This window comes from Achroia grisella, unplaced genomic scaffold (assembly GCF_030625045.1).
Source record: "Achroia grisella isolate CSIRO2021 unplaced genomic scaffold, CSIRO_AGI_Agris_v1 utg821, whole genome shotgun sequence".
Classification (NCBI taxonomy): Eukaryota; Metazoa; Arthropoda; class Insecta; order Lepidoptera; family Pyralidae; genus Achroia; species Achroia grisella.
In genome coordinates this window covers 3,611,414-3,626,068 of record NW_026713035.1, presented here as the reverse complement: position 1 = coordinate 3,626,068, position 14,655 = coordinate 3,611,414, and the positions used below count along the sequence as shown (strand labels likewise).

Here is a 14,655-nt window from a genome sequence, read left to right as displayed (position 1 = left end):
AGGACCGTAAGGTATTAAAATAAGGTGGTTTGTACATTAGATATTCGATTATCTTGTTTTAAAAACTCATTCAACACAAATTTACGCTCTAATTTACATAACTAATTTACTAGTTTTGTACCGAGGAAGAATTTGAAAAAAGTTGTTGGTCTGCCTGTCTTACCTTTTCAGACGCCAAGCAGCGTCCTTTGAATGAAGGGTGAAATAAGTCAGTAAGGTTGTAATAAAAAGATATGAATGTAATTTTAATAGATCAAAATTAGGAATGTGTAATAATATTAGTAACAATTATTTTGACTCTGTAGTTAAAATTCATTTTTATAATTTCTAGCGTCGATTTTCTTCTACTGACACATTTATTAAGTAAACATATCATATTTTTTAGAAAATTGTAAGTTAAATACACTTAAAGAGTTTAGTCATTCTATTTGTACTACTAAAATCAGAACTTACTCTGCTTTCTTTATGCAGTTAGGTAAATAACGCCTGACATATAAATCTGCGCAAGTATTTAACGTGACTGCATTGCTATTGAAATTTTTTTTCTCGTAGGTATTCTAAGAGCATTTGGTACATTTGGTCAAAATAATACAGAAGGAACTCAATAAAAAAATCTGAAATAAACCTGTCAATTCAGGTACAGGTTTTAAGCTATAGCACTTCGACTCGCATAGATTTATTGTACTCGCCCTTTTTCGAAGTTCGCTAATTAGATACATCAGCATGAATTGAAGCATATTCCTTAGAACGATGGTTTTTATCTCCTCAGGATAGAGTGAATATTTTTATTAGACATGATATTTTGTTTAGACATGAGTGGACCTAAAATAACGTTAGACTATAAAATAAATATATTCGATGTAGGTGCCATTCAAAGTGTTTTAACAGATCCTTCAGATAGTGCTGCAAAGGCAATATGTTCTCTGATGAAATTATTTATGTAGGTATTAGTTTTAGGGCTCAATGGGACTGGCATGTACTTTTAGCACGTATAAAATCTCTAAATTTCAAACAAATAAACAAAAAGTCTAGTAGTACCTATTCAAAATAATAATTCAAAATATAATCCACGATCATTTAAAGCACATGCAGTAGTGTACGTCGACAAAATTATGTAGCACATCAGGTTGACTTCCACGTGATATCCTTTGATGAATGAATGGTGCCTGCTAGTGTATATCTATATATATAGTCCATAGCGCAGGTGGGTATATATAGCTCCAATAAATATTCAACCATAGAATAAAAATATGGGTTGGAGTACCTTCTGCAATCAGGTCATCAGGTCAGGTTTTCATCTGGTCAAACTGTAATGTTGCTTCTAACGACAATTGTAGGTGACTTTTTGGTAAAACCTATTCCTTACCACATTGTGATCATGCTTATTTTCACGGTATAATGTAATGTTACGTAACAAACAAGTAAATGAAGTATATTATGATGTACCTAGGTAATCATATCGTATGACAAAACCTAATCAATCCCACATGAGTTTGTATGTACTTGTATCTAATAGCAATAATTATACAATTATCTGGTTCAACTGTAAATCATTATCATAAATATGGAATTTGCAGTACTTGGTGATGCTACTTAAATCTTTGTGCGGGCGTATAGACTGCACTCAGTCGGGTCCTGCCAGGCCAAGTGGATTAGCGAGTGAAAGTGGAGATAGCTCCGTCTCTTTTCACCCTCGTCTGTAAGCACTGATTTGCAAGCCGGCCACCAACACCAGTCACCACTAGTGCTCAATTCGCGATCGTCCTTGCCAGTGAGTTCCGTTGTCTCTAATTAGTGATTAATGTTTTTTTTGACGTGAGTTCGTGCAGTCGACCCTTATTGTTGGTTAGTTTTCAAACGTTCAGAATACTTATAAATTCTCAAAACTGGTTTGATATGTTTTTATTTCTAAAGTATTTTTAAATTTAAATTTCGAAGTCATAAATTATGTTTCTAATTTTATTAGCATATTATTAACTTTAATTTTAATTATGTATGTATATATGTTTTTATCACTTTTTTGTGTAATGTATAAATTAAAGGAATAGATATAGATTTATTCAGGTGCTATTGAACACGTACAATAACCTACCGAACTTACCTAAGTATTTAGATATAGACATAGACTATAGAAAAAAGAGTTTTTAATTTTTATAATTATGCACGTAATTTAGTAAGACCTACTATGATCAGGGGCGGATCTATCTAAGGGATTTTTGGGCTGCAGCCCAGGGCCCCGAGGATACAAAGGGCCCCCAGTACCCACTGAAACGATATTTAGAATATAAAGAAATCTCTAGAATGTTAAAAAACCTATCATAAGGTTGGCAACTCTGAGATCAATCAACCCATGCAAGTGCGTCTATCGAAAGGAACGGAGAATTTCTGGTCGCTTGTTTTTGGTCGGTGTATTTTTTTAATTCAGTAATATAATTAGGTAGGCCCCTAAAGTAGAAAAGTGAATTTGAGGTAGGGCCCTAAAGTGAATTTTTGGGCTTCAGCCCAGGGCCCCAAAAATTCACGATCCGCCCCTGACTATGATCGAAATGTGATCTACATTTTGATCGATTGGTCTTGAATTTTGAGACTACCATTGTTTTATTATTGCGTGATGACATCACACTTGCTATTTGCAAATTTTTATGGCCATATATATTTTTTCTTTATGGATGATTGTCCCCGCGCCCGCGCTAATGGTTGCAGGCGAGGCACCAGTGAAGGATGATATGACGAACATAAGGTCGGGTCTGTTAGCCCATCGTTACGAATTCACCAATAATTTATTTCGATGGTCTCCAGTGACTGCGTGGACGTCAACCTGTCTGTCTAATTCTGTCACTTTGCTAGCAATGAGTTCATTAGGGCAATTTATTTCTTGTATCCTATAGGAATAGAAGGATCGTAAGAAGATGAAGCTTGGTAATAGTTTAGCGTGCTCTAGTTTACCACTTGCTAGGTCAATGGCAATGGACCACTTTATAAATAATATAACGTGATTTTTATGCGCCTAAGCATTTCATCACCTGTATTTTATTAATATTTTATATTATAAATGCGAAAGTTTGTGAGTATGGTTGGTTAAATGGATGGATGAATATTTGTTACTCTTTCACGTAAAAACTACATCTAGCTAACCTATATGATTGTAAAGTTTCATCAAAATTCGTTCAGTAACTTTCCAGTTATATACTACATAGGCTTTAAATTCAACATGGGCGAATAGTTAGTAATATAACGTGTTGTCAGTGAGTTTTATTTATTTATTTCATTTACTAAAGTAATATTCATAGTAAATAATTCATTAGAAAATTTTATTATGTTCCTATTGAAAATTTACTGTATCCCATGACAGTATGGATTTAGATGAAAAGTATCTCAAACATCTAACCTCATAAACTTTAGCAATAATAATATACCTAATAATAGGAATAAATAAATCAGGAAATGAATACACTTAAATGCACTTCCTGTCTATGAGTGAACAAACTAAAAAAACAAGTTTTTTCTTTTTTGTTGGCATTAGCCATTTTATTATTTTGTAAAAGAAAACCAAGTTTAATTTGAGCAGAGAAGTGGATAATCGTATCAAATGTATTCCTAATTTGAAATTTGGCGGGAGAAATCTCTTTGTTAATTAAATAACGAATTGTTCTATCTATAGTACTTATACATATAATTATCATTGATTACAAATCTAGGCTAGACTGAATAAAAGAAACAATAGACTGCAGATATTTACATATAGTATAAATATTTGGATGCACTTCATGTCCATTGAATTGAAAAATGCGCGTTCAATATGAACAAAGAAGTGGAACCACCGTATCAAGAAATGTATTCCTAATTTGAAATTTGGCGGGAAGAATCAGATATATTACAAACATATTTAAAGTCAATAAGTTTTGTATAATTTCTTTGTACGAGTTCTAGTAAACGTTTAAATGGTTCAGTTAATCTTTATGTAATAACAGACTAGGCGATTTCACCTACTTTCTTACGTCCATTTATTGTGGGAACAGGAAAACGGACAGCTCTCTAATAGAACGAGTTGCAGGGACGCGCGCGGTACGCCCCACGAATAACAATAATGTTTTATTGTGTCAAGCACGTTTTATTTACATACACGCATGGATATTTAAAAAAAATACAGTAACTGTTTACTGGAAACTAGATGTCAACCGCGATTTTGTCTGCTTTTCTATGTCTATGTCAATCCATAATCATGTTAGGTCGTGAAACAATGAATAAGGCAAAGTTTTTTTATACGTATTAATATCATTTGAAGAACTAGCTCCAAAAAGTCGTGAGTAGCTCCAAAAGTGTGACTCGTATATCCAGAACATAATTATACAATGTCCAGTTCCATGCTTAATTTCTACTAACTGTGTCGAAATTATTAGTAATTTATTTAAATTAGAATTTTGAACATTATTAACATTCTGTTATAAACAAATGCCATAGACAAATAATACTCAAAACAAACATTATTAATCTACTAGCTGTGCCTGCTATTTCTCATTAAATTTCAATATACGAGTATACATTTCAATAAATCTAGCCTATAAGTTATTCTGCTATATTACTGTACAGGTTCATCGAAATGCGTTTAGTAGTTTTTGCGTAAAAGAATAACAAACATTCTTTGTATGGACAAACTTTTGCGTTTACTATAATATTATAAGTTTGTCAGTTTGAATACAGTCAAATATATGGTAGTGTGTATAATGTTTTTTTAATGATTTAATGTATTTTTTATGCATAATTAAAACAAATATATAAATTTTTGACCTCCTCTATATAAACGATAAGTGTGCAAAAGTTCATACATCTCCGTCCGCGCATAGTTAAGATAATATGTCCGCGGATTTTCGTAAAAAGGGGTACTTAAGTTTTTGCTTCACGTATTAACATAGATATTATTCAAATACATTTTTTTTAAATTATCAAATTTGATATATTGGTATTCGCTTAATATTGACATTATTGACATTTTATGGTATTCCCCACTGTATAAATTATAATTAAAATCATATTAAAAGTTAATAATGTGTTAGGCATTGTTTGGGTTAATTCATTACAAAGAAACACAAAAATCAAATCTTTTCTCTTTATTTTATTATTAAAACACTATCTATATCTACACAAAACAGTCAGACACATGTATACAAATATTTCTATAGAGCGAGAGTCGAACTCGCGACCATCGACATGCGAGATGATATGAAACCGCCGCATCACTAACGTGTTAGGTATTTAAAAAGTAAAAATGCGAAAACATTAAAAGAAAATACTTTCTCTATATTTACGCATATTTACATGAATGATTCAAGACGTGTCGACATAAATTTTCTAAATGTTTTCAAACGTCAATCATCCGATTTCCTAACTGTACATTTTAAAAATCCTTTTAAAAAACTATATATTTTATACTTTTTAATTTAAACTAATACCTTGCGCATACTTTGTGGCGACATTCCTTTGGCCTATGTGTTATTATTACGATCCTGTGTTTATTCCTAAGTTTTTTATTCCCTACTACTTACCGTGATGGTATATTATTATGGATGACAATGGAGTGGTGTACCCGCCTACGCTATGGGCTAACTGACCTGACCTCATGCTCATCTTATCACCCTCGACTGGTGCCCCTCCAGTGTATACCGTTGGCGCGGGCGATGGCAACATTCCATTATCAACCACCAAAAAAAAACGGTTTACGCAGGCGGGGCACCAGTGGAGGATGACAAGATCAGCATGAGGTCAGGTCAGTTATAAATTCTTGATGAATTTGTCACGATGGTTTTCAGGGGGAACCGTGTGGAGGTCAATCTGGTATGGTTCATTGCTAGCAATAAGATCATCAATCCACATTACTAACAATCTCCTATCCCCCCACCGTGATGGTATAGGTATAATGCTGTCATGACACATGTTAAATGAATATGCAAACAATCCGATGATCGGAGTGATTGAGGTAGCGGTACACTGGATAAGTGGAATCCAGTTTTCTGACCCGGTTTCCCCGTGTCCTTGATTCTGCAGAGATCATCAACGCAATATTAAATTAAATTATTTAATGATTCATATCTACTGCACTTATTAATCAGTTTTTATATCTGACTATATATAAATTGACGATTAGGACTAACTTTAAAGATAAAACTTAAGCGCGTCATTGCCAGCGTTATGGAAACCTATTAGCCAGGGTATGAGACAGGACAATTTTTTTTTATAATTGTCTTGTCATTTAAGTGTATTTTTTTTTATGATAATGGAATGATGTACCCGCCTGCGCTAACGGTTTACGCTGGCGGGGCACCAGTGGAGGGTGATAAGATGAACATGAGGTAAGGTCAGTTAGCCCATCGTGACAAATTCACCAGGAATTTATCACGATAGTTTCCAGGGGGAACCGCGTGGAGGTCAACCTGACATGGTACATTGCCAGTAATATAGTTATAAGTCCACATTACTAACAATCCCCTTACCCCCATATAAGTGTATTGTATTGTATTGAATATTTATTAGTAAAACTATATATAGTAACTACAAAGATAGATATTCAAACCTAACATAATTTGTCCGGCGGAAGAGATTGTTACTAATGTGGACTAATGAACCCATTGCTAACGACTGGAATGGCAAATTTTACGGCTTATATATATATATATTCATGTCCAAAAATAATATAAGCGACAATTTCTACTCACCATCAATTAGTCTATGTTTACTATATTCATCTCTTTCTAATTCTATATACTTTACGTAATTTCAGGAGCCAGAATGAGATCGATACTTTTAGTAGTATGTCTCTTAAGTACAGCGTGGTCACAGAACCCAACCGCCACAAGCCCTGAGAAGTCCACAGAGAAGGGTCTGATTGAATGGATTACCAATCTACTAGGTGGACCGCAGACTACTACCTCGAAACCACAGGATCCACCTGAAAATTGTCCTGCATGTCGTTAGTATTCTACTACACATATATATGTATACCTATTCTGTTTATTGTGGTAGATTTTGCTCAAAGCTTGTACGTGGACGGTCTCAGTGGTTTAGTGGTTTAGCACACCGCTTATCTTCTGATGGTCGCGAGTTGGATGCCTGGCATGGCACAAACATTTGTATAAATAACTATGATTGTCTTTTGGTATTTCAAATTCAAAATGTCTTTATTCATGTAGGTCTATCACAGACTCTTATAATATGTCGAATCTACCGTCAGTTCGGAATGATTTCGAGATGAAAAGAACTTACAAGAAACTCAGCTCGTATTCTTTTCAAATTGTACATGTTTACAATAGAATAGTATTCAATGTACATTATGTATGTATTTACAAAAATAAAGTACTTAAGTATTTCTATCAGTTGTTTAGTACACATGACACGAGCTCTGCTTAGGTTGGGACTAGATGGAGGTGTGTGAATTGTCCTGTTGTTATTATTATTATTAAATATTTCCACATTTTACTGTTACAGAATGTGGTATACCCCGGACACGTCGGCGCATAGTTGGAGGCTCGGAGACGAAACAACTGGAGTTTCCTTGGATGGCAGTGTTGCTGTACAATGGTAGATTCTACTGCGGTGGTTCCTTGCTCAATGACTTGTATGTACTGACGGCAGGACATTGTACAGTGGGGTAAGTTTCTTGTACTATCTTCATTGTTTTTCTTGTTTGTACCCCAAAAAAATATCTTCTTACTATGTTACTAATATTATAAACACGGAAGGTTGTGAGTATGGATGGATGGATGTTTCCAACTATTTCACAGAAAAACTATTGAACGGATTTTGTTGAAACGTTACAATATAGTATAGTTTATACATCAGAATAACACATCTTACTAATATCACAGGCAAGATAATCTAATATTATAAATGCGAAAGTTTGTGAGTATCAATGGATGGATATTTGTTACTTTTTCACACAAAAACTACTGAATGGATTTTAATGAAACTTTACAATATAGCTTATATATCAGAATAACACAAAGACTATAATTTAGAAAGATATTATGTAAGGTGGGCGAAATATAATGATAAATGTTAAGTAAGTGTGATGCAGACGAAGTTGTGCGGGTCAGCTAGCTGAATTTCTCGAGGGTGAAACCGCGGGCACAGCATGTAATTCATATACTGGCGACCCGTCCTAGTCTAGCATATGTGCAATTACTGTTAGCCGTACAGTTATCTGTCTTGTTTAAACAACGTGTTTAACCATGTTACTTTACCAGCAATCTGTTTCAATTTCTAATAATAAATTATATTATAATATTATACCATATCATAAATCGTGTACAATACGGCTATACACCACCCCAGGTCTTGTGCTAAAAAACAGCGTTGCAGCGCTCCAGCCGCTGCAGCATTATGCTGAGCACGGACCTATTCAATAGGTGCTTCGACAGACATACACATGCAGGCACACGCGTACACACGTAATTTGTGTACTGTTTTTTTTTTAATTGTCGCACTGTTTGTAATTCTTCTTTTTATTTGTTTAATGTGTGTTTTAGTTTTTTCTTCTACTGAAGAAATATTATTTCATTTCACGGGGGTGCAAATATTGTAGCGGCTGTTCCTTTTTATTATATTAATTACAGCTAATATGTTAGATGATAATATGCATAATATGTACTGCATTTTCTCACCCTACAACCGAATCTTAAAGCAAAAATAACTTAATAAATAATTAATATATTTTAAGAATTCTAATTGACTTATATATCATTTTAAAGATTGGGTTGTAGGATGAGAAAATGTAGTGAAATTACAAGATAAGAGGCATGGCATCTTTCTGCTTCAGAAGGGCATCGCATGAGTGATATTAGGCGCATCATATATACACCTGATACCGTAATGTTCGTAGCGTAATTCATGTACATAAGTGATGATTATGATTTACCATGGACGACAGTATTTACAAATCCACTTATCGATGTTTTTGTAATTTTTCCAATTAAACTCTGGTGAAACTATTATAATATCTAATCCGGTTTTTATTTTCTAGTTTCCGTAAGGAGAGGATGTCAGTACGTTTCTTAGAACACGACCGTACCAGCGCCAATGAAACCAAAACTATTGATAGGAAAGTGGCTGAAGTTATCAGACATAGGCGATACAATCCTGGTACTTACGACAACGATATTGCATTGCTGAAACTTGATGAAAGAGTAAGTAACTTTTTGTTCTGTTTAGATTTTGCACTGGGCACTGTAAATTCAATAAACACATGGCTTTTTTTTCGGACTACTCTAATGTTGTTGGTTGCAGCTGGTCTTAGTCACCAGAGTCACCGGAGGATTCACTTGGCTAACTTAGGTCTGTAGTTAATAAAGGTTTGCAAAGGTCAAATGGCGGAGCAAACGTCACTACACATCTTCTGTGATTATAGCCCACTCCTGCACAACCAAAATATCCCCTTTGGAAAGTACCTACGTACTCTATCGTGAGGAGGAGAAAACCATCGCCTCTAAGAATATCCTTCAATACTTGTCCCTGAAGCCGCAGCCAGCTAAATGTAATCCAGATTAAACAAACAAAAAAAAGAAAACTAAGTTAATTTTTCATCATTTGTTTGCGATCACAAATAGCCATATAATAAATAAATAAAATTATAAAATTCATTGGGACGTCACGCATAGAACATTGATATTATTATACAGTAACATTCCTCCAGCAAACATCACTGATAGCGTAAATTAAGGAATAAAAAAGGGCGCGATTTGCGTAATCTAATATCCGTCACATTAGATTACGCGTATCGCGCCCTTTTTTCAAATTTAATTTCCAGAATAAATAGTTAAGAATTCGTCAGTCTCCACAATTCATCCCACAGTTTGATTCACTATTCATACTAAACAACGTGCGCTAATAATTGCGCTAACTGCTTAGGTATATACCTATATATTTTTCGACGGCCTCGGTAGTCTAGCGGTTTATTACACCGCGGGTTCGATTCCTCACACGGTACAAACTTTATATTCATGAGTTTGATTGTTTGTATTTGTTTTGGTGCAGTGTCGTATTTACATTTTTTATGAGTGTAGGCCACTTTATTTACGCCACTCTATGTAGGTACATTATCTTTCTAAAATAATAATTTTGCGAAACATCGTGACAAATTCTTGTTGAATTTGTCACGATGTTTCCAGGGGGAACTGCGTGGAGGTCAACCTGACATGGTACTTAGCTAGCAAATAATATTATCAATCCATATTACTGTCACAGATAACATAATATTACATATTATTATCAACCCCCTTTCCCCCCGGCGCTGTGTGTATTATTGTATGTACCACGGGTATTATTATTATTTTTATTTTATAGATTGACCTCAGTAACGCTCTAAAACGAGTTCGAGCAGATGGCTCTACTGAAAGTGGATCTACAGAGAGTGGCTCTAATGAGGATAAAAATGAAGATGGAGGGCCTCGTCCCGTCTGCCTCGCTAGTCCCAGCCTCTCGTACTCCAACTACAGTGGTGTGGTCACCGGTTGGGGAACAACATCCGAGGGTGGGTCAGTGTCCAGCACTTTACAAGAGGTATGTAGAATTTGTAGGCAGTAGAAAATAACTAAATCTAGTATACAATTAAAGATTTTTAAAATGCATAAAATGGACATATTGAAGTAATTATTATCAAAATTATATTTTATTTAATTTAATGTGAAATAAAAATAAAATATCTTAAGATTTTTTTTTGTTATTTATGTGCGACACAACACGAGTCTCTAAAATATATTCTATTGTATTCAAGTTTGACTTTGTCTATGTTTATTATTTTCTATATCATTTTGTTAGTACATACAGTAGGTAGGTATTCTACCGTATATATAATATTGGCCAATATTGTTATAATATCGGGTTGCCTGAAATAAAAATAGATTATACTAGCTGACCCGCGCGACTACACCTTCATCACGTTTACTTAATATTTATTTAAATTATAGCCTATGTTTTATTCTGATGTTTAAGCTATGTTATTGCAAACGTTTTACGTGAAAGAGTAAGAAATATCCATCCATGCTTTCGCGTTTATAATATGATTTTTATTTATTTCTGTTCTTTCCTTTTTTTAGGTCTCGGTACCAATAATATCAAATGAAGCTTGCAGACAAACCACTTACGGGAATCGTATCTCTGACAACATGCTGTGCGCAGGCGAGCCGCAGGGAGGCCGAGACGCCTGCCAAGGAGACTCTGGAGGCCCTCTCCATATCCTTAACAGTACCACTGAACAGTATCAAGAAGTTGGTTAGTTGTTATTTTTAATTGTGATTCGCATTGTCTTGTGATCAATCTTCGAAGAAGGCCCTTTTGAAAAGGCCAAATGCCTACCGCAGTTATCATGGAGTGTTCTGATGAATTGTTCGGATTAATACCAGCTGTTGAATTTCAGCATCGAACTACCCCCCAGAAACTACAGTGGCGGTTCTCCACCGTACGTTGTTACAGAATCACGCGATCCAATTATTGCCACGCGTAACCGCATTGTGGATTAATTTTCCAGGTCACATTTCATAGCTTTTAAGAAATGGTTATTAGGAAAATATTTCTTATCTAATAACCATTTCTTGCAAAGTCTGCCTCGATATGTTTATACACTATATGTACATGAATGATGAATATAAAAGGTTAGTCTCGATCCCCTCTGAAAACCATCATTGTAAATTCCAGATGAATTCATGTCTGACTTCATTTTGCTTTTTGACGACCTCGGTGGTCTAACGGTTTAACACGCCGCTTTTTTTAATTTAATTATTGGTCGCGAGTTCGATTCCTCGCGTGGTACATAATTGTTTGCATATATTTGGGTGTTTTCTATGTGTATTATGAATTTATAAACAAAAATTATCGAGGTATTTATATCAGTTGTCTAGTACCCATAACACAAGCTCTGCTTACTGTGAGACTAGATGGCGCTGGGTTATTGTCCAGAGTTATTTTATTTATTTATTCGTCCTCCACTAGTATACTTCCTCATATACTGTTAAAGTAAGCGGATGCTGGTGATCACGCTTACGTTCCATATTCATACATAAAAAATCTATTTCCAGGTATTGTGTCCTGGGGCGAAGGTTGCGCCAGACCAGAGACACCCGGAGTGTATACACGGGTCAATCGGTACCTAACTTGGATTAGAAGCAACACTCGGGATGCTTGTTATTGCCAGTAATTTAATATTATTTATGTTCATTATTTATTTAACTATAGCGCTCTCTACAACTGTTTAAGTGTAAAAAATATAACGATTGTTACAGTGAAATTGTTTATTCTTTCTAACAAATAATGGTCAAAATATTCTAGGGGTGCAGCGGGTTACTGCCCCTTCCACCCCATTAGTACCTTCATAACTTCAAACAAAAACAAAGTGAGACAAAGTTCAGAAATATATGATCATTAGAAGAATAGTAATCTTCCAGAACTAAAAACTACCTATGACAAATAATTAAACCAAAATCTATAAATCTAGTTAGGAAGTTTGACTGCCTCTGTGGTCTAGCAGTTTAGCACACTCCTTTATATAAATGACGGTCGCGGGTTTGGTTGCTCCCATGTTTCGAACATTGATATGATTGTTTATATTGATCTGGGTGTTTTCTATGTATATGTATTTACTAAAAAATGCATCTAAGCATATGTATTGGTTGTCTTAGTACCCACCACACAAACTCTGCTTAGCCTGGAACTAGATAGCACTATGTGATCATCCATGAATATAGATATAATGTTTATACTTGAGTAATGATGGAGTACATGAGGTGGGTCACAGTTTTAGAATCAGAAACTAAGAAAGTGTACATAAAAAAATACTGTTTTATATACTCCATATGCTGATATCAGTAAGTTTCAAAGATACATTCTTCTAAAGGTCTTGGAAGATTTAAAAAGTCTTGGACGATATATATTTATTCGATGATAATGGAATGGTGTTTAAACTTAAGCAAAGGCGGGTGCTTACTGTTTACGCTGGTGGGGCACCAGTGGAAGTAATAAGATGAGCATAAAGTCAGGTGGCATCCATCTAAACTATCCTGGAATTTATCACAACATTTTCCAGGGGAACTACATGGGGGCCCAACCATTGCTATTCATAACATCCATACCATCTATAACCACACCACATTGCTAGTAATGGGATTGCTAGTTCATATTTCTAACAATCCCCTTCCCACTGTAAGAAAGATGTCATAATGCTGGAATTGAAACTATTCATTTATTAAGTATTGCTTTATATTTATATCAGGAATGTCCGAATATGAAAATGATGGATGAAAACAGTAGAGTGTATCACATTAAGTTTATTAAATTGTTAACATCTACTTCTGTCAATGTAGTACATAAATTAATAATACAGACATAAGTACTAATGTTTAATATAAATGTATACAATAAAAATTAGACCATTTTACTAGCCCTAAAAAAGTATATGAGACTATTTTCTATTCAGATGTAATCACATTTATATAAATTGAATATTTATCATGTAGCTGCACAAGAAATTTTATTTAAGACATCTATTTTGAAACTTATAAGCTAAAAGTAATATATTTATTAAAAATTGTTATATTGAGTGTAGTGAATTAAGTACAGTAATATTTTAGTAGAAATTTTTAAACAATGATGATAATTCAGACAAAACATGGCTATAAATAAAACCAGTTGGCGCTAAAGAATCGGAACTAGTATTGTATGGACCTCTTGAGTCAGATGGACCTGTGGAGGTAACAGTTTCTTCAACAATCTCATTACCATTTTTTATGATTCGCCTAGTTTCCATTGTGCCATCAGGTTTGGTAACACTTGTTGTAATGACAGTTTTACAAAATGATCTACCGGGAATCATGTCTCCGCTGAATGGCACCAAAGAATTCTGATCATGCTTATCACCTTTCTGTTTTAATAAACCAGAAATTTCATTGGATGAAATCTTACCGTCCAAATCGATATCTTTGGGTTCTTCATGCTTATCACTATGGTAACCAGGCTTCAAATAGTAGTCTCTTATGCTTTTGCTGTTATAATTGTCAGGTTCGGATGGCATATCAGCAAATCCGGCAAAGTTATCCAAGTGGTCGTCTTGAAACATCGATCTCATATCATCGAAAATGCTGCCGAAAGATCTAAACATCTCATTGATTTGTCTAGAAAATTCTCTGTGCACGTCGTTTGGGTCGTAGGGTGTCATCTGGTGTTTCGTATAGAGCTCGTCTCCATCGTCGTAGTCGTCCGTTCCCCATATCGGATTCCTAAAGTCATTCCTCGGTGGCTCCTGCCGGAATCCAAAGAATGTTCTTAATTTGTCCATTAATGTATTGGTTGCCATTGTGGAAATATAGAATGAACTTGATGATTTTATATTTTAAAATTGTTTATTTTGATTGTATAAGGTGATTATTATATTGCGCAATGAAAAAACAATTTCAGGCTCGACAAGTCAAGTTTGACAATGACATGTTTTTTCATTAACGCTCTTTTCATACATTCGTTTATTTTTTGTTCTTTTAAGGACAGGTAAAAGGAAATGCGACCATACAGCCAAATATTTAATTTCTTTCTGACTCCGACTATCACTTAAATATTTCGATATCATTCACCGAATTGACAGTTCACTTTGCTGTCATTCAGTACAAATATTTCTTTAGTTAA

The 14,655-nt window shown here is 34.5% G+C and overlaps 2 protein-coding genes across 2 annotated transcripts; one reads left to right on the top strand and one right to left on the bottom strand.

The window, feature by feature from the left end:
- Positions 1-1,750: 1,750 nt before the first annotated feature.
- Positions 1,751-12,221, top strand: LOC131852069 (trypsin-1-like). The gene is made up of 7 exons (XM_059202674.1): positions 1,751-1,845; positions 6,776-6,964; positions 7,480-7,642; positions 9,014-9,176; positions 10,333-10,548; positions 11,085-11,259; positions 12,063-12,221. The coding sequence occupies exons 2-7, from the start codon at positions 6,784-6,786 to the stop codon at positions 12,179-12,181; spliced, it is 1,017 nt and encodes a 338-aa protein (XP_059058657.1). The 5' UTR covers positions 1,751-1,845; positions 6,776-6,783; the 3' UTR covers positions 12,182-12,221.
- Positions 12,222-13,370: 1,149 nt separating this feature from the next.
- On the bottom strand, positions 13,371-14,473 carry LOC131852071 (uncharacterized). Its single transcript, XM_059202676.1, has one exon. It carries the CDS (start codon positions 14,330-14,332, stop codon positions 13,607-13,609), a length of 726 nt encoding a protein of 241 aa, XP_059058659.1. The 5' UTR covers positions 14,333-14,473; the 3' UTR covers positions 13,371-13,606.
- Positions 14,474-14,655: the final 182 nt, after the last annotated feature.